Source organism: Zingiber officinale, chromosome 2B (assembly GCF_018446385.1).
Source record: "Zingiber officinale cultivar Zhangliang chromosome 2B, Zo_v1.1, whole genome shotgun sequence".
In the NCBI taxonomy this organism is placed as follows: Eukaryota; Viridiplantae; Streptophyta; class Magnoliopsida; order Zingiberales; family Zingiberaceae; genus Zingiber; species Zingiber officinale.
The window spans coordinates 11,960,607-11,986,070 of NC_055989.1; the positions used below are offsets into that span (position 1 = coordinate 11,960,607).

The 25,464-nt window shown below is 37.6% G+C and overlaps 3 protein-coding genes across 5 annotated transcripts; all 3 read left to right on the top strand.

Moving 5' to 3' along the window:
* Positions 1-1,559: 1,559 nt before the first annotated feature.
* LOC122048990 (putative recombination initiation defects 3) lies at positions 1,560-6,782 on the top strand. The gene is made up of 11 exons (XM_042610494.1): positions 1,560-1,787; positions 1,868-2,018; positions 3,133-3,286; positions 3,523-3,657; positions 3,818-3,870; positions 3,952-4,143; positions 4,335-4,397; positions 4,482-4,540; positions 5,314-5,455; positions 5,686-5,767; positions 6,342-6,782. Exons 1-11 carry the CDS (start codon positions 1,729-1,731, stop codon positions 6,443-6,445), a joined length of 1,194 nt encoding a protein of 397 aa, XP_042466428.1. The 5' UTR covers positions 1,560-1,728; the 3' UTR covers positions 6,446-6,782.
* A 712-nt stretch (positions 6,783-7,494) lies between these two features.
* On the top strand, positions 7,495-15,105 carry LOC122045304 (auxin response factor 7-like). Its single transcript, XM_042605464.1, has 16 exons — positions 7,495-8,057; positions 8,171-8,458; positions 8,550-8,781; positions 9,376-9,491; positions 9,631-9,726; positions 9,840-9,896; positions 10,239-10,391; positions 10,535-10,619; positions 11,747-11,837; positions 11,941-12,105; positions 12,410-12,529; positions 12,602-12,677; positions 12,830-12,995; positions 13,794-14,281; positions 14,370-14,560; positions 14,651-15,105. The coding sequence occupies exons 3-16, from the start codon at positions 8,745-8,747 to the stop codon at positions 14,844-14,846; spliced, it is 2,037 nt and encodes a 678-aa protein (XP_042461398.1). The 5' UTR covers positions 7,495-8,057; positions 8,171-8,458; positions 8,550-8,744; the 3' UTR covers positions 14,847-15,105.
* An 832-nt stretch (positions 15,106-15,937) lies between these two features.
* Positions 15,938-20,327, top strand: LOC122045305 (chaperone protein dnaJ 10-like). Of its 3 annotated transcripts, XM_042605466.1 has the most exons (11): positions 15,938-16,080; positions 16,174-16,281; positions 16,382-16,441; positions 16,560-16,642; positions 17,809-17,962; positions 18,459-18,588; positions 18,885-19,043; positions 19,129-19,307; positions 19,607-19,684; positions 19,808-19,960; positions 20,088-20,327. In XM_042605466.1, exons 2-11 carry the CDS (start codon positions 16,195-16,197, stop codon positions 20,250-20,252), a joined length of 1,248 nt encoding a protein of 415 aa, XP_042461400.1. In that variant the 5' UTR covers positions 15,938-16,080; positions 16,174-16,194; the 3' UTR covers positions 20,253-20,327. The 3 variants fall into 3 exon arrangements, 2 of the variants coding, with proteins under 2 accessions (XP_042461400.1, XP_042461399.1); XR_006129968.1 differs by lacking the exon at positions 15,938-16,080 and having other exon boundaries at positions 16,141-16,281; positions 19,774-19,960; positions 20,088-20,227; XM_042605465.1 differs by lacking the exon at positions 15,938-16,080 and having other exon boundaries at positions 16,141-16,281.
* The last annotated feature ends 5,137 nt before the right edge of the window (positions 20,328-25,464 follow it).

Sequence of the window (25,464 nt, forward strand, 5' to 3'; positions counted from 1 at the left end):
TACAGTTTCGTAGTTGCTATAACTGCAATTATTTTCATATTGTAGTAGTTATGGTTGTGTAGCTGCTACAACTACTATAAACTTGTAGCTACTATAACTGTGTAGTATATTTCTGAAGGTTATAACTTTAGACTTGGATATCAAAATAAGATGTTTTTTTTTTAATTATAGATATCTGAACGAGGTTTGATTAAAACAAAGATCATTTTATTATGATATCCGAGTTAAAAAGTTATAGTTTTTGAAAGTTTGCTATACAATTGTAGTAGCTACACATATTGTAGCAGTTATGGTTTCGTAGCTGCTGGCTACTGTGTATTAGTTGTTACAACATGTAACAGCTACTACACAATAACTGCTACATATTGTAGTAGCTACTAAATGCTACATGTTTGTAGCAGCTACACCACCTTGGTGTTGGATTTTAAAAACCAATACTATAGTGATTGTTGCATATAGTCAAAGGAGAGATAAGAGAGAATTTTAAAGGAAAGAGTGAAAAATTTTTATATGCAATGAGAGAGAAAAGAGAGAAAAGTTGTTGCATGCAGATGAAAGAGATGTTAAAACAATTAGGTTTTGGTCGCGTTATATCTCCCACGTCGGATGCCACCCACGTTAGGAAGTGAGTCAGGTGCTCTATATATATATAATTTTGATATGCCCCATATTTTATGTCGTACCCCCTGTGAATACCTTAAAAAATTTTAAAAAATAGTTTTGAAATTTTTGTGTGCTTAATACTATAATCCAACCCTTAAACTCTAAAGACGACATAATCATGAACTTGAAAAAAATAAAAGAAACTCATGTTATGCTAGGCATGTATAGGTTGTGGATTGGACTTCCGTGCCTGTGCTATAGACCTGAGTGAGTCGGGGTGCTTGGAAGTGATCGGGGTGCCCCGAGTGAGTTGGAGTTGGGGTGCTTGGACCACTTCATGGCACCCTGACTCTCTGGTCTGTAATGCATGTCCACACTGCCCAGTCCGTATAGCCCGGTCCATATGGCCCAGTCTGTACAGTCTTGTTCACACGACCCACAACATATATATGTAGTTTTGTTATCCTACACACTTATCTATAGGCAATCCTTGATCATTTAATGGTTTTTTAAATTTTCATTCCCTTTAACTTAAACTCTACAAAAAATAACATATGCTCATGGGTTGTCCATAGATAAATATGCGAGGTAACATTATATATACATGGATTATCTATAAATAAATGTGTAGGATAATAAAATTATATATATAATATTACTTTACATATTCATTGATGGCTAATAAATGAGCACATAATGTTATTATTATTATTATTTTTTAAAGGATTTAGGATTTAAAATTTAATTAAATGGAATTAATTTTTTGTTAGTTGCAGAGGTAACCAAACTCTATAAATATTAATAAGTAGCATTCAATTTATGGAGGTATTTCTTATTAATTTTCTATCTATAAATTAAATAATAAAAAATTTATATATTTTTAATCTATTTTATTTATTAAAATATTATTTAAAGAAGGCATTACCGTTTGGAGTTGGGACGTCTCGTCCACCATTAGACAGCAGGTGTCTCGAGAAAAATTTCAAATGTCGGTGCTATAAATAAAACCTCGCCCCTCCCCTTTCTGCCATCGTTCCTCCTTCTCGTCGTTCTCTTCCTCGCCTCCAGTAGATCGGATCTGCGATCGACGCTCACTGCAACTTGGATCACGCCAAGAGCAACTAGATGAAGCTAAAGATCAACAAAGCCTGCGATTTGAGCTCCATCTCCGTGCTTCCTCCCAGGTTTGCAGGCCTTTTTCTCTTTATTCATTCCTCATCTCGATTTCATTGTTCTTTTTGAACTCTTCGTCGATGTTTGACAGGAGATCGTGGGGAATGAGCTCCGTAGGCGACGGACTTGGGATGAACCAGCCGTCCCAGATCCGATCCCAATCGCAGCAATCGTTCTCCCAGGGCCTATCTCTGTCTCAGCTTTCCCAGAGCTCGCTCGAGGAAGCCCTAATCACCGATTCGGTATTGGCATACATTTCTGCTTCAAAACGTAATCGATTTTGCCCTGGATTGTAATACCTCGTTACTCCTTTGGTTCGCGGTTAGGTTAGAACGACCAAACTTACTAGTTTTTGGTAATTGAGGTGAGAAACTTGTGGTAGTTATATATTTATAAGTTTAGATCTCCATTATGTTTTGATACCCTAGCAGTTTCTTATCAATGTAGTAGCGTGATGTGAGTTCGCTTCCAATTTCTGGATTTCGAAAGGGTTATTCAGTTTTTATTTGGTTTGGTGAACATTGTAGATTATTTGAAGCAAAGAAATCATATCATACTTCTTGCTTCAGACATGGAATAGGCATGAAATTAGGTCCATAGCTAACATTTAATGAGTAGCGTTACGGGATTTTTGGGAGTTCGAAAGGCAAGTTAACAGGTATGACTAATATTACGGGTGATATACAGAGAAAAAGTACTTGCGCTTTCCATCTAATGATAACTACATTTAGGTTGCATAATTCTGAACTCGGCACGTTAATTAATCATATAATTGGTTTCCTATATTGCCAAATAAGCCAGTATAAAACCTGTTGAAAGTGGACATAATTCTGTTCTAGCATATATTGATACATTACACATAAATTGTTATCTGTAAAATATTAGGAAATATGACATTCGACATATAACCTGTATATCTTTACTTTGGCTAGCTTTAGTTGAAACCTCATCGAGTTATCCAAGAACAAAAGTTGATATCTCAAGGGACATTGTATTCCTTGTTGTCCATTGTGTACTTCTAGTGATTTTTTTTTTTCTTTAGGACTCAGAATTTAGTTATGACAAAGTAAAGATCTTTGAAGTGTCCATGCTGAGATTTTGCGTATTCTATCGATGGTTCAATGTTTTTGAATAAGGACATAAATATGATTCCAATGAAATTAATTCAACCACTTGACAGTAGAACTAGTATCTCTATCATCAATAAGTAGAACTTTTGTAGTTTGAAATTTTTTGGTCTAGCCTTTTGATTCACCATCTCTCATACATATTCTCCTCCGTGAGCCTTGTTATATAATTCATATACTCTTGTCTTAAGATAAAGACCTAATATTAAATTTTTGATACATGTGATAGAGATTTGGTTCACAAGAGAAAGATAAATCATTGAGGATCTCCACATTGGCTCCAATTGCATCTATGAGGGATGAATCTCAGCTACAGATCGCAAGTGCATCTAGGAACGTTTTGCCACGATCATGGACTGCTTCCTCTTTGGCAGATAGTAAATGTATGTAAGATTTATCAATAGTCGAGGGATTTCCTTTTATTTCTCTTTCTTCTAGATATCCATGCAAAATCAAAATAACTTGGGCAATTGAGCCAGCTGGAGATAAGAAATCATCAGTTCTATAAAGTAGTAGCTGGATTATATCATATAATATTAGCCCTCAGGATTTCTTTTCCTTATATTATGTCCATCTCAGGTAACTACACAAGAATATCTTAAGTCTTATTTCTCAACAGTTCAGGTTACTGAAGAACTTGAACACAAACTGCGGCTCATTGAAAGCTCAATAAGCAGGGTTGGAATGATTGTGGACTCTGTCCAAAGTGATGTTATGCAAGTAAACAGAGCTGTAAAAGAGTTGTCACTAGACAGTAAGCATCTTAGTAAATTGTTTATAATCTCTAAGACATATAGAACAGTTGTTCTGCTTAGCATTGTGGTAAAATAAAAAGAAAAAATCCTCATGACACCAGCTTCATAAAGGTTTTTGTATCATGAACACAATAACTGTATTAGCATTGTTCTCTTCAGTGGGAGGCATAAGGCAAAAGATTGGCCTTCTAGAAAACTCCATGCAACAACTGGTAAGTTGAGAAGGCCATGTTGTGTTTAGTTGCTCTTCCTGGGGCTACTTAATCAATAAGCTAGCCTGAAACACTTGACAGCCGAAGTGGGAAGACGGTATCAAAGCTTTAATTGGTGGAAGTCTCAAATCCATTTCAGATCAGCTTGCTAACAACTCCAATCCCAGCAAAATAAATGAGATTGCTACAGCAGTTACAGCTTTGCACGAACAGATTGGTGCACGTTTGGAAAAACTTGAGCATGAAGTTTCTCTGTCCTTTTCAATAAAGAAGGTAGTTATTTTTCATCTCTTATTTCACTTACATAATGATGCTTTTGCTGTATGGATATGAGTTCAATCTGGATGCCAGCCCACATCTTTTTGTGGAAATTCTTCACTTTCTAGTTACAAGATGAAAATTTTAACTGTTTTCATGATTGCATACTCATGTTTGTGTTGTATTTTTTCTTAAATACCATGTAGGTTAGAGAGAATGGTACTAATTCTTCAGACATCCAGGATTCAATTATAGTCCGCTCACCTGGGGTTTGTTTTCTTTTGAAACTATTATTCATGAACAAAGAATTTACTACCTTGTGTCTGCCATTTGATTTAGTATCTCTTGTGCAGAGTAGAGATCATTTGGATAGAAAGCAGTCTTTGAAGAGCAATTTAACAATCAAACAAATGTATGCCAGTCATCCTATCATGCTTATATCCCATTTAATTTACTGTTATGAGTCTAAATTTTATTAGTAAGAAACATGAGCAATTCTGATAGAAATGGATACATTTTTGATGGCGTCAATCTCAGTTTCATATAAGATTTTGAGTTGGCCCATCGTGAGTTCTGTAAAACCCCATAGAAATGGTATTTCTAGTTCTTCAGATTTCATGCATTTTAAGAAGTCAAATTCTGAGGTTTTCAACAAGTGTGGTGACATCAGTTTCATCAGCAAAGAAAGAATCGATTCTCTTAGACTAGTTATGACCTATGTATGGTGTCTGGTATCTGAGTAACACGATTGTCTTTCAAACAGAACCATTTATTAGCTTCCTTTTGCGATTTATTGGAACACTTTCTGTATTGCTTCTTGGTTAGTTTCTCTTCGGATGCTAGTTGATACCTAGGTAATTCTCTCCCCGTCTTACCTCCTTTGTAATATTTCAAATGTTTTTAAATGAAATCATTTCAGAACACCTGCTGCAAAAGAGTCAAATTCTGAAGAGTTGCTATTTTTTGCTGGAGTTGAAAATACTTGCAAATAATTTGGCTTAGCAGATATACTCTCTGGTCCAACAATCGTTGTTCAATTGTCTCTAACTTTATACCATTTGGAATGTTCTGAAAGAACTTATTACAATTTCAATTATATTTTCGTACTGTAATTCCTAAAATTTTTTTGAATGTTCACGTGATCATATACATATATAATGTTAACACAACTTTTACTGATACCAGTACTGTCACACCATCAATGAGTACAAAGCCGAAGTCTCCACTTGTGAAGAGTGAAGAAGGCAAACCAAACTTGGTTAAGTTCAAGATAGCTGAACCAAAGCATCTTCTTTCACATAGACATGAAATCCATCATAGACAAAAGGTGGTTTCAGTACTTGCTTTCTTTTGCATAAACTAAAACATATCTCTGTACACATGCGTGCTGTAGCCCAGGCTGAAATCATGAGTTCATTGTTTTGTCTCTACTCCTAGATATGTACACAGACATCCAAAGTTGCAACTTGCATGGTTCTTAAGTGAAAAGTAATAATCAATGTATGGAAACTCTCAGTTAATCATTACCTTAGTAACAGCATTTGCATGTTGATGCAGAATGAAAATCCAAGAATAATCATTGACTCAGATGACGAGAGTGATGTGGGTCTTTCTTGCCTTATGCCAGAGAAAAAAACAGGTAATTTGTGGCTTCCAAATCTTCTACAAAACATATGCACGATATGTGAATGAGAAATTTGACCTTTCTTTCTTCATATTGGCTAAAACCAGTTCGAGAGAACTTTTAATGTTTTGTTTTCTAAGGTTTTAGGCTCTTGCACACAATTACATCAATCTTTTCTTTGCTATGCAATCAATATCTTGAACCAATATCTTTTGTGTTGGTTGGCAAAGAAGACAAATAATGAGATACATTTTCTCATCACCATGATCGCTGAACCAAAGCATCTTGTTTAAAAAGCCTAACAGCTTATAGGGGAGAACATATATTCTGAGCAATTCAGTTCCCTGCCACAAATGCCTAAGCATACACATATGCAGCTAGCTGGATTGCTCATACATATTATAAAGGATGTTCATATTAAAGCTAACCACATACAAGGGCATGCATATGCTATAGCTTCCGTCTTGTAAAATTTAGATATTTTGTTATAGTTAGACTGAAATCATTTCTTATAATTGCTTTATCTTTATCAGTATTTCAACCCTTGGAAAGCAAAATGATTCAATAGAAAACTTCTGATCTATTTCAGTTAAGGAATGTGATTTTGGGAAGGATGTTCATATAGAGACTCTAAGAATTCTAAGGAAAGCAAGGAAGAGAAGAAGAACACAGAATTTAATAACTGTAGATTGAGGTAAGGAAGCATGTCCATGCTTTTGGAATCAAGGTGCTCTAACCATAGAGATCTCAAATAAAGTATTGTAAATTTGTGTTGCAATAGAACGTTAAATGAGGAATCAATTAGAATACTTTCTTACGTAGCACTGATCTTGCAAATACTCTTCCTATTAGCTAAAGTCATCTCTCAATATTGTGGTCCAAGTTTGGTGAAAATTTTTTGGCACTTCTTCAAAGCCTTCTATAGTCAAACAGCATATCTATATTCTAAAGACAAACATTATTGTCCACAGAAATAGATGTATACTTGTAATTCATTTTAGATTCCATTCAATGTTTTACCTTTTCATCATCAAATAGCCATACTTTTTAATCTCTACTGACTTGAAATTTTAATTATAATGTTCCAAAACAAATAGTTAATAAGGAAAAAAAAATCATTTTACTCAATACCTTACTTGCCCAAGTTTCTTTATTTAATTTAATAAATTATTAAACTTTATTTATTCAATTGAATACTTGATTTGTTTAGCTCCACTTAATTTTATAAATTCTTGAGGAAAAATGTAAAGCTTTGAATTAGAAAGAATCCAACGGGATTGGTTTGTCGCCATGAAAGTGTAGGAAGATGGTTTCCAATCGGGGCCCACCGTAACGTGACTCACGTGCCCGCGTGTCTGAGGGCGGCTCCAACTGAAGCAAGCACACTTCCACACGACACCCCTTGCCACCCGGCTGCCTGTGCGTCACACACGTGTCACGGGTTATTTAGGTACTTTTATCTGATTTCTCGGTCTCATCCGCTCCATCCGGTGCGATGTTCCTTCGGCACATCGTAATTAAACCGACCCCGGGTCAATCCCCGCGTCACATGCATCGAAGTAAGAGACGGGGTCCGTACGTCGAATCGGATCCGGTTACGGCAGAGGCTTCCGCTGGTGCAGTGAGGCACCCGCATCTTACAATGCGAATAGGTCGTTGCCGCCTCGATGATGTAGGCGGGGACGGAAGCAATCGTGGCGTGTGCTGAGATTAATTTTAAACTGTGGTTTGTGCTGGTTCGGGTAGGAAGTCTTGTTCCAGTAGGAGACAATGTTGCCGGAGGGGGCCGTGTAGGGTCTCGCAGCGGCAGCACCATTACACGTGAGGAAGTAATTAAAAAAAAAACCCTATCTTTCTTCCTCAGAGCCGCCCGTTTCCACTACCTGCTCCTCGTTGGCCTTCTCTGGTTTCGGTTTACGGATCAAATCGATTTCTCTCTGGTTTTAAGGGCTCTTTGATCGGAGTTCTGCTGCTGCTGCTGCTGCTGCGGGGGTAAACAGCGGATCGGATTGATTTTGCTGGAAATCTAGGAATTGTTTTTCCTCTTCTGAGGTTCGTCTTTCAACGGCTAAGGCGTCTTCTCCGCGTGCCGGTGAGCTCGTGCTTCTTCCAGTACTTCACAAGCACGGAGAGGAAATCTCTGCTGTCGGATTGATTTTACTGGAAAGTAAGGAGTGTTTTTGAGGGTCGTCTAACAAGGGCTAAGGCGTCTTCTTCGCGTGTCGTGGAGCTCGTACTTCCTCCAGTACTTCGCAAGCGTCGAGAGGAAAATTTCTTGTCGAATGATCACGACCGATCTGTTGAGGTTGAGTCCATCGATTTCTTTGCCCGTGTGTTCTTCAAATTTTTCGGCGTTTTTGGTGGTTGAATTTATTTCTGTCTCAGTCGGTTCGTTCTTTTTTCATTCTCTTTTTGAAGGATTCTGGGTGGAACTTAAACGTCGGTCTGAATCTATGGTTGACTGTCGTAATTTTGGCGCTTAGAGCAAAATAAGCTAAGCAGGTTGGTAAGTTCGAAGAATTCCAGACATGTCCGTCCAAGACGCTCCAGATCTATAATATTCAAGAGCTACTAGCACCAAAAGGCGTTGCTTTTCTTGACCCGGGCGAAGGCTCACATTGAAGGCCGCACGCGCGCGCACACACACAAAAGATGGTTTCTTTTGGTTTCTGAAGGCGGTGGCCGAGATAGGCTTCGAATTTCGAAGTAGGCTACTTTGCTAAAGATTTTTAGGTAGGCTAGATGCTGAACTGGAATTAATGTTCTGATGAATGTGCTTTTATGAGTATTTATGCAGTCTTGAATAGTGAAGGCTTGACAGAAGAAGAGATCCTATCTTCGTGGTTCTTCTTCCATTACAATTCGTTCCTTGGTGGGGAAAGCTTTTACAGTGATGGGGTAGTGAAACCGGGAGCAGTGGTTTTTGGTGCATTTATTTGAAGTTCATATCTTATCTGCTAGTGCTGTTGGGGAGAGGGTTTGGCGTGCCCTCATGGCGGTGGTGCATGCGAATATATCATCAGGTTTCGGTTAGTTTTCAGCAGCTTGTTCATTTTTTCTTCTTCTAATTTTTTTGTAATATCTTATAAAATACAATGATTACCCTCAAAAACTAAGATCAAAATCCTCCGTGCTTGTTTTTTTCAGTTCTTATAATTCGGCTAGCTTGTTTTATTTCATTTTTCCTCTTTTTTTTTGTATTTGTATTATTTTTTCCCAGGGTTCTGTGATATGATTTATCATGAAATTGGTGTTTGCTAACTTTCTTGCTTGATGAAGCTAAAATCTCCATGCCTTTTGATGTGGATACTTGAGTTGGATCTGATAGTCTTTACACTTACCTTTGTTCTAGGTTTTTTTAACTTTCTTAGGATAGGGTGTTTACTTGTTCTCAGTTGCATTTCTTAGATGCTATACTGTTAAGGCTCCAAGATTCATGCAGTTCTTTTGATCAAACTTGTCCTTTCATGTACCGTGGCCACAGGAAGTATTTCTTTTCCTTATAAATGCTTTGTTCTTTATAAGAAAACCGATAATTGGTTGTATTGGACTCATGGAGTGGTTTTACGAGTACTATAATCTCTGGGCTGCAATGACTTTGTACGTTCTTTTTTATTCTTCAGGGGCTTCTGGTGATGTATTATATAAGGAATTATGGCATGCATGTGCTGGGCCCTTGGCTACCTTGCCTCGTGAAGGGGAACGGGCTTATTACTTTCCTCAAGGTCACATGGAACAGGTTCATGCTATGATTTTAATTCTTCTGTTGTACTTGGCTTTTGAATTTGACATTTCTTGCTGCAAGTGATATGATACTTTTAAGTAAAAAGGTTGTTGATAAGCATTTCGGCCTCAAGTGATTGTTTCCTTTGTTATAGCTGGAGGCATCAACAAACCAAGAGCTAGATCAGCATGTGCCTGTGTTCAATTTACCCTCAAAGATCTTATGTAAGGTGGTCAATGTTGTTCTTCAAGTAAGTTTTCTCTTGTTTAATAAATATTTGTCCATGCTAAATTATGTTGATGCTCTTAGTAATTTTTTTTAGCAATTCTAACGATGCTTCATTTGCACAATTTTGCAATATAGGCTGAACAAGATACAGATGAAGTTTTTGCACAGATTACCCTTTTTCCCGAGTCAAATGTGAGTTTTTCTCAATTGAGTTTAATTATATGGATCATCCATTCAACTAAAAAGCAACAATATGCTCTTTTTGTACATAAAGAAAGAGGTTTTGAAGCTATAACTAAAGCTTTAGTTTCTTTGTGGTGAATCCATGAGCATTGTGCAACCCAGTGAAAAATTTTGATATTTCTATACTAACTTGTTTTTCCCTATTCTAATGTTTCTACCTTGAGCAAGAGAAGATTATGTTTCCTAAGATTTTTTTCTTCTTGCAATTTGATTATTCTTTGTTACTAATATCAATATACTTTCCTTAATGGTATTTCTTTTGTTAATGTCCAACTCCTGTTTATCTTTCAGCCTGGTGAGGTCACTACTCCAGATCCTCCTATACCTGAGCCTGAAAGCTGCAAAGTTCACTCCTTCTGTAAGACATTAACTGCCTCTGACACAAGCACCCATGGAGGTTTCTCAGTTCTCAGAAGGCATGCAGATGAATGCCTTCCTCCACTGGTTGGTTGCTATTACATCTTACTCGTATGCCTTTTGTCTAGTCAAATAAGATAGAATGTCAACTGTCAGGCAGATTGATTAACTAGCAAGCTTATTGTCAGATAATTATAACCTTTTCGCTAAATCCTTCTTCCGTTTCATAGGATATGTCTCAGGATCCACCTTGGCAAGAACTAGTTGCTAAAGATCTTCATGGAAATGAGTGGAAATTTCGTCACATCTTTCGAGGTTTACTTTTTCTTTTATAAATTCTACACTTATAAGTCCTGTTTTTTCTTTATTGTAAAAAAAATACATACTATGATTTTCGGGTTATTTTTTTAATAAATTAGACCACTTTGCCTGCCAAGAAAATTTAAATGAATGAACTAATTTTGCTTTAATGAAATCCAATGATATGATTGGTTCTCTTTTTTAAGAAAATTCCCGAAGGGGAAGGTGCCCTTGAGTTTCTTTTTCTTCAATGGGCACCATACTTTCTAATTACCCAAAAGATGCTCATACTCAAAGAAAATACCTCAAATACCCTTTTATCTTCCTCCTCTCATTCTCTCTGCTTTTACTAACGTCTCCAATTTAAACCATCCAAATTACCATCTCCAACGCAATCTAACTCTAGCTTCCTCACCAATAGCAAAAAAATGAGACTGCATTTGACTCATTCATCTACTTTGGAATGGCAGTTAGATCTTGGTTGAGCCTTTCCCACACACCATCGTCTCCCCTTCTCACCTCCTTGCCTTGTCATCTTTTGCCTCTGGGAACACGATCAGCATCCCCAGTGTCTTGCTCTTCCTTTGAGGTCAACGCTCAGCCAATGCCTAAGCATCAATTGTGGAAGGACAAAGTAGGTTGTCCCACACAAATCCACTTGTTGGCTCTCACCGTCAGCACAAACTCATTCAACTTTATCTCATTTACATCGCACATGACAAAATGCATAGAGTCGTTCCCCAGAGCGTCTGCAGCTGTTACTGGCCTTGTGTGCCCTGGGAGCCATCCATCAATAGCATCACCTTTGCTGTCACCAATGCTATGTCCTTGCGTGAACTATGGGCATCATTGCTGCTGATTGAGGAAGAAGAAGAAATGTCGACAAATTGGTGATCCTTTTGCTCCATGAAATTTGAATTTTGAAATTGTTGATACCTTACTGATTCTCATCATTGTGGTTCTGCACGAGGCATCTCAACTTCGTGTAGGGAGAGCTCTGGGGATTGGTGGAATGGTCAGCTCTGGAGCCTGGGTGCCTTTTGGGAATTTCCCCCTTTTTTTTGGGTTTTGCTTTGCAATGAGGTTCTTGATTTCCTAATTTGTGCACTGAAGTTCTTAGCATGTATTTCCTTCTCTTCCAGGTCAGCCTAGGCGCCACTTACTCACAACAGGTTGGAGTGTATTTGTCAGCTCAAAGCGATTGGTAGCTGGCGATGCTTTTATATTTTTAAGGTTGGTAAATTGTGAGGTCAATTGGTTATGTTTATTTCTTTTATGACAAAATTTAGTATTTTGATTTTCCTAGATGAATTATCATTTTACACATTCATGCCAGAGGGGAAAATAATGAACTGCGTGTAGGCGTGAGAAGGCTAATGAGACATCTAAACAACATGCCATCATCTGTCATATCCAGCCATAGCATGCATCTTGGAGTTCTTGCTACTGCATCCCATGCCATTACTACTGGAACCCTTTTTTCTGTATTCTACAGGCCAAGGTAAATTACTTGTTTGTTTTCGTTTTCCGAAAAACATTGCTAGTTTGATGCTGTTGTCATGCCATATCTCACTATTTTGGAGTGAACACTCGATCACGATATGCCAGTGTAACAAATGTTTGAAATTCACCAATGATCATTCTTGTTAAGTTTGAACTTATTGCGTGGAGTCTTTTTCTTTAATATTCCACAGCCTCTAGCTTGTTATGCGTTTTTCTGTTAATTTCTAATGCATTTGAGCTGACCCACTTATCATAAACGTCCATTGTTACAATGGCTAATAAAGATGAGTATAATGCTTCAGAGCAAGCCGTTCTGAATTTGTTATAAGCCTGAACAAGTATCTTGAGGTTATGAATCGCAAAATGACTACTGGAATGAGGTTCAAGATGAGATTTGAAGGTGATGAGGCTCCGGACAGAAGGTACTCTAGAAGTATTTGTAACTGAAATTTCAGTTTTCTCCTTCAACTAATCATAACTGGATGTTGATGCAGAGTCAGTGGAACTATTGTTGGTGTAACTGAGAAGGCATCTTCTCAATGGGAAGATTCAGAGTGGAGATCCTTGAAGGTAAAATTTCCTGCCGAGTCTGAATGATAGAAGCATAATGCCAACTTAAATTTTTCTGAAGTGCAAAACATCTTACTTTATGAGTTGCACTATGATCCTTTAAATGGTTAAAATTCAAGTAAAATAATATGATGTTTAAATTTTCTGACTAGGTGCAATGGGATGAGCCTTCAACTGTTACTCTTCCAAACAGGGTTTGTCCTTGGGAATTGGAGCCACTTGTAGCCCCTACTCCAACCTCCCAACCCATCCAGAGAATAAAACGGCCACGGCCACCATGTTCACCTGTTATCTCCCCAGACCTTTCTTCTGCCTCTGGTATGAATTATATATATCTATACCTTGGTCCCTTTGTTAAACTGAGTCAAATATTTGTTGTTGCCTTATTTTGTATTATTATGCGTGAGAGATCTCTGATGGATATCTCTCTGAATGCTTTGAATTCCAATTTTGTTTCTCAGTATTCTATCTTATTGAGAATGATTTTATATTATTTATTCTGAACTGTAAGCAGGGTCTGAAGTCCGCATGGATATTCTGAATGTTTGAAATTTCATTAGGCTACACATATAATTCTCTCAGCTCGAGAAAGATTTTATATTATTTATTTTGACCTCGACTGAAGGACTGAGTCATCTATTCATTCTTAAAAGCTTTGAAATTGAACTAGGCTAGAACAGTGTTGTGACATCTTGAGAATGAATTGTATTGTTTATTCTGATCTCTTCTATGATCTTGGGTCCTTGAGTATTTCTTCTCAATATTTCGAAATTCAGTTATGCTAGATGGCCAGATGATATGTTGCTTGGGTGAGGATGCTTGGTATGTATTTGTTTTGACTATAGGGATCGTACTTACGGATCAAGTACTGCTAGTGATTAGAGTATTCGTTCGAGTTCTATAGTTAATAATACAACAATTCTCGGCTGAATGATACAAGTTATATAGTTATGCTTGTCCGATTTTAGTTCTATAGTTAATAATACAACAATTCTCGGCTGAATGATACAAGTTATATAGTTATGCTTGTCCGATTCCCTGTTAAAATCATTAGGTAGTTACTTAAACCTGTTCTTTCAGATATTTTTTAGCTGTCATGATCATGGTTACACGCAGGTGCTTGGAAATCTCCATCGCAAACAACCCAAATGTTCTCTTTCTCTGGATCTCAAAGAGTTCCCGAGCACATTATGCCGCCTAAACCACTTTCTGTACTCTCAGCAGCATCCAATGCTTGTTCTATTGAATTCACAACAAAAATTTCTCCTCCACCTGTTGCCGACTGCCAAGTGGGCTGGCCAGTCACACCAGAAACCCAAAATGAAGCCCTTTCAGTGAGCATCAACAAAGAATCATGTGATAAAAGGCATGAAGCTAGCAAAGGCTGCAGGCTATTTGGAATTCAGCTTACTGAAGGTCACCGCCAAGTACAAGACACACTGTCTGTTCCTACTATTAGAGGAATTGGTGTGGACCGACCAGTGACCTCTTTGGAAGTGTATTCAGAGCAACAATCACAACCAACTGCCACCAATGAGGCTGAAAAGCCCTGTTTGAGGTTATCTCGGGAGCGGCGAAACCAGCAACTCAGGAGCTGCACCAAGGTAACGGAATGTTGTTCCTCCTTTTCAATTCATGTCTTATCTTGATCTATTACAAATTTTCCGTCTGATGGATTACTTTTCTGTGTAGGTTCACATGCAAGGAATGGCAGTTGGGAGGGCAGTGGACTTAACCAGATTATGCGGATATCTTGAGCTTCTCCAGAAGCTAGAAGACATGTTTAATATCAAAGAAGAGCTTACTACTGCACTCACGAAGTGGGTGGTTCTCTACACAGATGATGAGGAGAACATGATGACAGTCGGCAACGACCCATGGCCGTAAGGCTCCCCAATCCTCACAATCTTTTAAGAATCATATCTAAAATATATTCATTATAGGTGCACTTATCAACCAACATCTACTTGCAGTGAGTTCTGCAGGATGGTGAGGAAGATGTACATCTACACGCACGAAGAGGCCAAGCAACGACTCTCTCCCAAGAGGAAACACCCTGTTCTTGCAGTAGTGAAGCATGCTTCTTTGCTTGGCACTGACACAGATGCCGATCAGAACTACCTTGCAGATGAGGGTGCAGACGAGGGCAACGCCGGTGTTGCTGCTTAGAATTGATGACTCTACTCACCAAATAGAAACATTCTCCCAAGCTGTTTTTGTTTGTTTTTTGGTTGAATGCGGTCGCTAGTAGGTGCAATCAATGTGGTAATAGTTTCTATTTTTGGTTGTTTCCTTCTTTGTGTTAGATGTGAAGGCGAAGTGTATTAAATGCCTGAGCCATGTTTGTCATGGACTAGGATCGAGTGATAAGCTTGTCAGGTTGTGGAGTTTTTTTTTGTCACCTTAATAAATGGAACGTCTTTCTTTATCTGGAATAGATGATTGATGAAATGCTTAACGTTTGATCATGACTACTGAATTGTATTCATCTTCTGGCAATTGTTTATGAATGATAAAGTTTATACAAAAAGACGTTTCAGTTTATCTGCTTCAGTGGCTGATTAAAAATCGTATCTTTTTCTCATTTGCGAGGCAAGAATGCAGGAAGAAAGAAGCTGGCCTGTGCTGCTCCACTAGCTTTGAGCTCGAGCGAAGGCGGACGAGGAAGGCGAGCATCTCGAAACTGCCAGCGCTGGATCCGTCGTCGATGGCGAGGAAGGTGCAGCCGTCGCGCTTGAGAAAACCGACCGTCTTGTTGGCCTCAGTGTGGGAGTGCCAGAAGTGGCGGCATTTGGCCAAGGGGAGCCAATGGAGGGCGAGTGCTTGAAAGTCCTGGCTGCCGCCGCTGTAGGAGCGGACGAGGTCGTTGCCCTTGGAGATGCCAAAGAAGACGATATTTCCCGGCGGAGGGGATTTTGGATCCATTGCCATTGGGAGCACCGTCGATGGATCTCGGAGTGGAATGTTGCCCGGCGGAAGGGATTTCGGCCTCCAACACCATTGGGAGCTCATCGGAGGGTCTCGGAATGGAAAGGAGGCGATCGCCCGGCAGATCGAGATCCTTGGAAGGGAGGAGGGATTATGGATTTGGGGGAAGGCAAGGAAGACGAGGGAAGAAGGAGACGGGGATGCCCTCGAGGATCCTGTTGTTGGTGTTGGAGGTACTCACAAGCTCAAGCAAGCTCAAGCTCAAGCTCATGGCTGTCGATCTTTTTCACAGTTCATCTCCAGGTAAATAGAGGTTTGGCGTGCAAGTCTGTAGCCTACGAGGAAGCCAAAAGCACCCGCCGTCCACAATATAAAATGCAGTCAGTCACAGCGCCGCCCACGCAACCTTAATCATCCCTTCAAGGAGGTCACTAAACAATCGCAGAGCCACAGCTCCACCACCAACTACTAAAAAGTAAGATTAATGTCTGCGGAACTGGAAAGGTGGCCATGTGATGCTCCATCTCCCTCCTGTTCGCCCCATTACCAAGACGTAGTCGTTTTGCAGAGAGAGAAGCACTAGGCAGGGATGCTGGAGGAAACCGAGTACTATGACATTCTCGGTGTCAGTCCGGCAGCTTCGGAGGAGGAGATCCGCAAAGCTTACTATCTGAAGGTGGTTCTTTTAATCATGTTTTTTTTTGTCATTGTGTTAATATTGCAGTTTGCACAGCGTGAAGTCAATTCTATGAGTTTCCTGGCTTTAATTGATTCAGGCAAGGCAAGTTCATCCCGACAAGAATCCAAATGATCCGAAAGCCTCAGAAAAATTTCAGGCGAGTTCGGCTCGTTTTGTTTTGTGGTATCATAGAGAAATTAATTTAGGTGATTTTTTTTCAACTTTAGTAATGGTATTGGAAGCTTGTTGAGTTGTTGATTCTATATTTTGGACAGACACTTGGGGAAGCCTACCAGGTGCTGAGTGATCCAGTGCAGAGAAAAGCTTATGATGGTTTTGGTAAAGAAAGTGTTTCCAGGTGAGCAATTTTATTCTTCACAGATCCATAGCCTTTTTAAGTTTTAGAAATAGTCATGTCACACAACTGGAGAAGGTTAAGATGTTTTTCTCAAGCAGAAACCATAGCAAAATTTAATTTTCAGAACCTTCATTAAAATCCACATCTAGAAGATTGGTTAGTACTCATATTGACAAAGTGCTTGCCATGGATTTGAAGGTCTCAAGCACTGTTCTGGTGGAATCAATCAAATAAAATGTCAGAGTGTAGACTCTAAACTTTGTGATTAATCAGTCTGAAAGTCTAACTATGCCTTGGTAGCTGAATTCTTTTGGTTCCCCTAATGGATGTGCCACTATACCAAAAAATTCTCAAATTGCTTATGGATATCTGCTACATTACTTTGAATATGTTCTCAGTCAGATATTATCCCTGCAAAATTCTTTTTCTCAGATTTAATATTGCACGAGTATTAATTTTCTAATTTAATGTTCTTGTTAGAGATCTAAAACTTAAAGGAAAATCTACAAAATTGTAGTTAGGCGTGTCATGTTATATGGAGCTGAATGTTGGGCTATGACTTGAGCATATGAGCAGAAATTGAAAGTTACAGAGATGAGGATGTTAAGATGGATGTCTAAACATACGAGAATGGACAGAATAAAAAATAAGAGCATTAGAAAGAAAGTCGGAGTTATATTTATTGAGAGAAAACTCCGATAGACACAGACAATGTGAAATTATGACAAACACACATATCAAATGAGGAAGAGGAAGACAAAAAAAAAGACTTGGTTAGTAATAATAAAATAAGATAAAATTTATTTAAGTATTGATGGTGATATAATAGGGGATAGAGTCTAATGATATAAAATGATCAATATAGCCGACACCACCTAGTGAGATAAAGTTTGATTGTTGTTGTTGTAATGTTCTTGTCAGAGATGACTGTCATAGCCGGATTTCTATTTTAGTGCTGGTATTTTCCACAGTTTCCTCTACTCTATATACTCTTTTAGTTTTACGAGAAATACTGAGGGACACTAATGTTTTTCTCTCTTATTCAGTAGTTGTTGACTAATGGCTTATCTGTTATTTTAATATTAATTATTTTTCTATAAACCTCCAAATCATTTATGTTATGATCTCTTCATTTTGATAGTTTTTTCTCCTAATCAAACTTTCAGGGAAAATATTTTAGATGGCACTGCCATATTTACCCTTCTTTTTGGAAGTGAACTTTTTGAAAATTACATAGGACACCTTGCTGTGGCCTCAATGGCATCATCTGAATTAACCAGTGAAAATGACAGTCCAGAGAAACTTCAAGATAGATTGAAGGTACGTGCAAAAGGAGAATTATTTCATCTGTTTATAGTCATGATGACTAAATTCTGATTTCCGTGCTTATCACATTTGTTTATGTTTCATAGCATCTGATCTTTGCAACATATTAGATGAATGAAGAATACATATTTTATTATGCCGAATTAAGTTGGAAAAGTATAATCTCAATTGTAGAAACTGATTTCTTTTCGGAGAAGGCAGAAGGAGACGTCAGTACGTGCTCTTACTGTTGAGGCGCTATTAACTTACTCTGTTGCCTTTTTTTCCTGAGAAATTTTTCGAGGCTTGATCCCTTCTAAAAGGACGGCCTATGCAAAAACTGCCCATTTGATTCATTTTGTAAAACGTTCTCCAACATTCTTCGTGTTTTTGTAAAGAACTGTTTTGATTTTGAATGATATTAAGGCATTCCGTGTGCTCATTACTGATAATTCTTTTACAGATCTTTGTTATATTCACAACTGTGGTTTTCCTCTTTATTATCATGCAGGCTGTGCAAAGAGAAAGAGAGGAGAAACTCGCTAGGTTCTTGAAAGATTTTCTCAATCAATATGTTTCTGGTGATCAAGAAGGATTCTTCCATCGTGCAGAGTCTGAAGCGAAGAGGCTTACCAACACAGGTTAGTGTCTGCCTACTGTTTTGATAGATCTATAACTTGATGTGCTAAAATTTGGCAAATTGCATCTCTGGCTCATTGCATCAATGATACACCTTGCATGAAACATCCTTTAGTTGGAAGCACATTTCGTGAATATTTGTAGATGAAAGTGTAACTAAACTTCTCAGATTTGGGAGGATGGTTGCTATCTACCTTTCAAGAGCCAAAATTCTCTTTCCTCTAGATCATGTAGCTTGAATTCATCATATATATGTTTCTTGATATTCTACCTTTTTCATCATAATATCCAATTGCAGCCTTTGGAGTAGAGATTCTACAGACAATTGGTTATGTATATAGAAGACAGGCTGCCAAAGAGTTAGGCAAGAAGATCATGTATCTCGGCGTGCCATTTTTGGCTGAATGGGTGAGACACAAGGGGCATTTGTGGAAATCACAAATATCGGCAGCTAAAGGTCTCGAGTTGTTCTTCTCTCATCGTTGTTCATTTTGAAGACACTTCATTCATACAAGTAACTTGACCATTAAACACTGGAATAGGTGCTTTTCAGTTGCTGCAAATTCAAGAAGATCTATGCAGGCAACTCAACAAAGATGGTACAATTACAGACAAAGATGTCGAATATCATACGAGGATAAACAAGGATCTTATGGTAGATTCATTGTGGAAACTTAATGTTGTCGATATCGAAATGACACTTGTACATGTGTGCCAAATGGTATGTTACAGATTATGGATAGCTATTACAGGAATGTGTGCTAAGCTCCAGGTCACATTTAAACTATTGTATAGTTTATCCGCAATGGACAAAATCCATTGTCTGTATTGTAGCAAAAAAAAACATTCTTGAGTGTCTGTTTACCATGCTGTCAAAAAAATTCATTTGATTTTACACTACCATCGAATACAGCCGCAAATCTTCTCAAATAAATCATCAACTCTGAACATAGTTCTGTATTGTCCCTCGTGTCTCACTGCTCAAAGACTTTTATCTTACATTGGTTGAAATATTTGTAGGTTTTGCAAGAAATCAATGTCAAGGAGGAATCAAAGTCTCGCATGGTAGCTTTAAAGATTCTTGGAAAGATTTTCCAGGTGAATAACCACTCTAGCTTACTGTCGCTTTTCGATGCATTTGCAATCTAAAATTAGTATTCCTTGGGTTACTGTCTCCGCTTGTTAAGGAGCGGAATTGTTTCCTTTTTGTGTGGTGTTCAGGGTTGCCCTTTGAAGAAGGAAAAGTATGCCTTGCCTGCTCCTGCCACAAAAGAAAAAATAGTTCAAGATGATGATGACACTAATTCCGACTCAACTAGTTCAGTTGAGGATTCTCCGAGGCGGCTTCCATATCGAACGCCATTTCTTATTCAGGTAGGTCTCATTTAAATCAAATGAAGATAACCTACAAGAAGATGGCCTTAGTTCTTTGTCAAATATTGTCCTCGGTCTATCCGAGAATAAACACAACCCGCAAAAGCTAACCTCTTTGTGGTTTCAGGGCATTGGAAGATTCTTTAGATGCATTTGTAACCCTGCATATGATGTGGATGGTGATCATGAGCCACCAAGTGATGCTGAGGTGAGTTCTATGCTGATTCCGACGACTTCAGAGCTCGAAGAATCGAAGGTGGATGCGGCGAAGTTCAGTCGTCGTCGTGTATAGAGATCAGTAAAATTTAGCACCATTTGTGTGCAAATGCAGTTTAAACACTTAAATAGTCTTCATGGTTTGATTTAAATTTCCAATGTGTAAATCGAACAGATCTATGAATTAACATCTCTTGCAACATGTTAATTTTTACCTATAAGATTGCATCACGCTCAATCAGATTATGGAGCATTACAATTAATACTGCAATTAGTCGGAGACGCTGATCCTATAGCAACTCCCAGTCGAGGAGGATCGCTCTCTGTGCAGCATGAGCAGCCTCTTCAGCATGGCCTTGAGGATCGACACCAGCCTCGTTGACGTCCTCCGGCGATCGACGACCGCCATGCAGCACCTCCCCTGGCTGACCTGCTCGTGCGACAAACGGTGCAGCTCCTCGTTGAAGTCCTCCCACAGCATGCCCATCCTCTCCTCGTACTCATGGTCGGTGCTTGTGGCGACGCCGGTTTTGTGATCTTCCTCGGTGGCCATCGTCAAGCTCCTCCTCCTTCGAAGACCGCCGGTGGCCTTTGGTGGCAGCTGGAACCAGAGAGGGGAGGAGCAGGTTTGGTCGACGGCAATGGCAGGGAAGCTGAACTCCTCCATATCTGAACTAATGGAGGGAAGGGAGGAGGCGAGCAACTCAATAATTAAAGAGAGATTAGTTCAACAAAACCAAATGATAGTGTCATTTTTAGTCTCATTAAGTAGGTAGGGCGAGTAATATTATTTATTACATAATCTTTTATTCATGAGAAGAAATAAACATGTCTCTTTGAGATGATTTAGCGATTAGCGCATGAAATATTGTCATCAAAAGATTTGAGATTCAAATCTCGATAAAATCAAGATAAATACCTTTCTTATGTGCTAGTCACTATTCTAAAAATTAATAGTTGTCCGTAAATATATTATTCATCTTTTATCACCCTGAGAAAAAATAGACATGAAAATTAAAAATAATATAATACAAATCGACTTTAGAAAACTTTTAACATTAAAGTTTTTTTTTTCTAAAAAAAACTGTAATCAATTTTAGATTAATTTATATATTTTAATATTAATATATGATTTATACGATTGCCACGAGGTGAATTGAATTAGCACTCTTAAGATAGCGCATTATCTTGTAGTGTAGTAGGTAGTAGGTGAAGGAGGTCCTTTCATCCTATCTTTTGTAAATAAATTTTCATTCAAAGTTGTTAAGATCTCGTAGTAAAGGATGAAGTCATCTTAACGGCTCTTTCAAGATGGCCCACATATTTTTCAGAAAATAAATTATAAAAATTTATTTAATTTTAACCGACACCTTCCAACAAATTTATTTTCGAAGATTAGAGTACTTGTAGTCTCCAAGAAGAATCCACGTTAGTAGTTAGTGCCAAAGATTAGAGAAAAGAAAGGTATACTAACTTAGTAATTTATTTAATTTTGATAATTCGCCTGACTAATTCAAAAAAATAGATGGTTTGTTCTCCTAATTCACTTACCGATACTTGATTATAGTTGAGGTATAGAGGGTTGTCACATAAAATTTTAAGGTCAAAATTCGACGTATTCAAGTATGCTCTCTCCTATGCCTTAATCACTTACACTAATGGCTAGTAGTCATCCATGATTTATCTTCTCCATACTGTTTAAGGAAAGGTTAACAGCGGCACTGAGAGTAAGAGAATCATCTTTTACTATATATCTCATATAATCATATGTAAGATTCATAATTGGGATTATATCATTAATTCGGTGGGATTATATCATTAATTCGGTAGGATTAAATCGATAGTAGAATGTAAATCCTATTAAAATTTTCTGAAATTTTATGATTACATAATAATAATAATAATAATAATAATAATAATAATAATAATAATAATAATATTATTATTATTATTATTATTATTATTATTATTATTATTATTATTAATAATTTAAAAACTTGATTCATTTACATATAAATAAAATAATAATTTTATATATACGTATATTCATCGACATTCGATTATAACATTACTATTGATCCCATCTAAAAACTGAATAGATGAATGATTTGAAAGAAGTGGGGAGCTGAGCTCCAGAGATCCGACAGGATCTAGGACTGATCGGATTTATGCTAGGAGCTATGTCTATAAGAAGTGAGGAGCCCTGGAGATCTGACTAGATCTGGCCCGATTAATTTTATGCTGGGAGTCATTGCCACGAGGAGTGGAGAAATGAGCCCCGTTGAAAGTGGTTCGTTTGGATATGTACACCTTACTTTGACTATCATCTCATCTTAACTTTGATTATCACATCGTCTTGACTATTGACCACATAATACCTTTGGCGTCACTCACAAAGTTTCATATCAACTATCTATATAAGTTTAAATTAACAATAATTTAACTACCATTTTAGTACATGTCGACATCACATATAACATTATTATCTATATAAGTATAAATTAACTAATAATTTAACTATTATTCTAGTACATTAGCACTTAATAATTTAGCTATCATTCTACTAACACAATAATAATAATTGTATTCAACCTCAAGAATATTTTCTTAGTTCACAAAATACGTAATCATTTGTAACGTAGGATCGTACTGATCCCAATGATCATGTTCCAAATGATATTTCTGGATCGCCGGATCACGATTCAGCAAATCATGCTCCAGAGTATTAGTCTCTAGTGAGATTCAAAAATTTATCCTCACGAGTTGACATAGTTGATAACTACATGGGTGGTTGCTCTAATATATCTGGATCAATTCTCAATGGGTGCAAAATACTCTATTAAGTGTCTGAGGTCAATGTACTAGGGCAAAAAATCTTTCATAATTTATCTATCTATATTTAACCAGGAACTAATAATACTAGACTGTCTTAATGTTATCATATTTTACTCCAATCTAATAGGATTCAAATCCCGATGCTCTTGTCTGTGAATATTTTACCATTGCATCACACTCTTAAAGGTAATTATTATATTTTCATGAGAGGGTACGATAGAAAGAAAAACAAAGATTACGTTGAAAAATAATCTCGAAGATTTAGAGAATTAACTGAATTTAAATTATAATAAATTAAATTCAATTTATCTATCAAGATGATCTGAGTAGATAATCTCAGACTATTAGCTGAGACTAATTTTTGCCAAGTGCTGAGTGTAAACTGTGCAGTGGCTAAGCAGGTAGAGCATGTAGCCAGGGGCGGACCCAGGATTTTAGGTTTGAGGGGGCCGAATGAATACGTCTCCTGGCTATGTGATGACTTGCTCAAAAGCATCGTCATAGGCCAGCGTGATTGGATGGTCAGCGACCGACAGCCTAAACTCTTTCTTCACCTTGGGGATTTTAGGGTTGGGGGTCGGGTTGATGCATCTCCTAACTGTGCGATGATTTGCTCCATGAAAGTGTCATTGCAGAGCGTGATCCATTGTTTGCAAGAACAATCTTGGTGTCATCTCAAACTCTGCCGTTCCAATTTCAATATTGTTTCACAGAACACGATCATAACATGGATTTATAAAATAAATAAATAAAATTTATTGTATAAATTTTTTATTAGAATGAATTTAATAATTAAATAATTAATAATAATAATAATAATTAGTTAAGGACTTGCAGAATAAATAAATTTAAATATATAAAATTTATTTAGGAATTTTTAGAATTTAAAATAGATTTTCTATAATATTTTAGAAGATAATTTATGTTAAAATTTAATTAAGTTATTTAAATTGAGAATTAATCAAAATCTAACCTAAACTAATGAACTCCCAATTAATTACCCTATGTTTTTTTTCTTACGCCGTCTTCCCTTTTTGCACGTCTTGGTCATTGCCACCAAAGTCCAAACCACTTCCTTCCTTAGTTCCTTCTCAGCTTTTCACCTCCCCACCCTCACTGCCTCTCCGCCATGATATATCACTGGAAAAGTTACTGCCGCCGCCGTGATCTTCCGCCGGACAAGATGCTGCCGTGAGGTCTAGAACGTTATATACAAGAAATTTGACACGGCTCATGCCATTCCAGGCGTTCCACATCCGTTTTTGACGAATTATATCATGAGTCGGTCGGGCGAGAGATAGCCCAAACTTTACTTTTCCCCCACCTTGGGGGGGTCGTGCCCCTAGTCCTATACTAGATCCGCCACTGCGTCAAGCTTTAACTCCACGCATAGCAGAAAGAACGTCGAGCAAATGAGTGAGCAGAGCGGATAAGAGGATAAGCGAGCAGAGCGGCCAAGCGAATTCGGGTTCTCTATTTTCTAAGGATACAACGAGTAGAGCAGAGCAAGAGATGCACGACAGAGAAGGAGGGAAATGTAGGTGGAGAGCTTCTACTTTTTGTGTGCGTAGCCTTCTCTGCTAATGATCGCAACCTCATTATATATGAGCGATCATTATTCGCAGATCCAGCATTGTGAGAGAAAACCTCTTTCCATGAATTTGTTCATATTATCAATACATGTGAATCAATATAAATCAACTAATATGCCTTGAAACTCCCAATGTGGGACTAAAGTCTCATTCATAATGAAGCTTCTTTCCTCTTCCACCTCTTCTTCATTCGCATATAATCTCAGTTAACCTTATTGACTATCCCTAGGATAACCGGCCCGACCCAACGAAAATTTTTCACCAGCTACCAGGATATATCAGGAAGCACATGCGGCGGCCAACCCAGAAACCCAGCATCCTTTGATTGTGCCCCCCATTTAGAAGAAAAATTCCTATAAATACGTCATAACTATGGATCAAATTGTAAGTACCTAAATGATAATCTAAATATTCTATCGTGATATCATAGTCTCAGGGACAACAATGGGAGAGAAGGATATGTTAAACGAAAAGGCATAAATGACTTGTCAATTAATTAATTGGCTATTCATTTAGGACTTTTGACTATTTATTTACGTGTAATCAACGTAAATTAATTTACTGTTGTCCTAGGTTTAATTAAATTCGCATTAATGTCGACGCAAAGAAAGAGGGATATCTTTATTTCATGTCCCTATAACGTGTATGAAAGGCAACGGGAAGATACTGACTCAACCGAAGTGAGTTAACAAGTTTCAATCATGACGAATTAAATTATCATCTTTATACAAACATCATTAATTATTGCATGACATATGAAAATAACTATACTATTGAATACATTTGAAATCCTTTGAATAATTAATAATTTTTTTTTCTTCTACAACTTCTTATGAAAGTTAATTTTAAAAAAATGCATGT

What these genes read in the sequence shown, in the direction of transcription:
- LOC122048990 (XM_042610494.1), top strand. Translation starts at nt 1,729, where the DNA reads ATGAAGCTAAAGATCAACAAAGCCTGCGATTTGAGCTCCATCTCCGTG. An exon ending in ATCTCCGTGCTTCCTCCCAG is followed by an intron (nt 1,788 to 1,867) that starts GTTTGCAGGCCT and finishes GATGTTTGACAG; the next exon opens with GAGATCGTGGGGAATGAGCT. An exon ending in AAAACTCCATGCAACAACTG is followed by an intron (nt 3,871 to 3,951) that starts GTAAGTTGAGAA and finishes AACACTTGACAG; the next exon opens with CCGAAGTGGGAAGACGGTAT.
- LOC122045304 (XM_042605464.1), top strand. Translation starts at nt 8,745, where the DNA reads ATGGCGGTGGTGCATGCGAATATATCATCAGGTTTCG. An exon ending in GATGCTTTTATATTTTTAAG is followed by an intron (nt 11,838 to 11,940) that starts GTTGGTAAATTG and finishes CATTCATGCCAG; the next exon opens with AGGGGAAAATAATGAACTGC. An exon ending in TCTGTATTCTACAGGCCAAG is followed by an intron (nt 12,106 to 12,409) that starts GTAAATTACTTG and finishes ATAATGCTTCAG; the next exon opens with AGCAAGCCGTTCTGAATTTG.
- LOC122045305 (XM_042605466.1), top strand. Translation starts at nt 16,195, where the DNA reads ATGCTGGAGGAAACCGAGTACTATGACATTCTCGGTGTCAGTCCGGCA. An exon ending in GGTAAAGAAAGTGTTTCCAG is followed by an intron (nt 16,643 to 17,808) that starts GTGAGCAATTTT and finishes TCAAACTTTCAG; the next exon opens with GGAAAATATTTTAGATGGCA. An exon ending in TTCTTGGAAAGATTTTCCAG is followed by an intron (nt 19,685 to 19,807) that starts GTGAATAACCAC and finishes TGTGGTGTTCAG; the next exon opens with GGTTGCCCTTTGAAGAAGGA.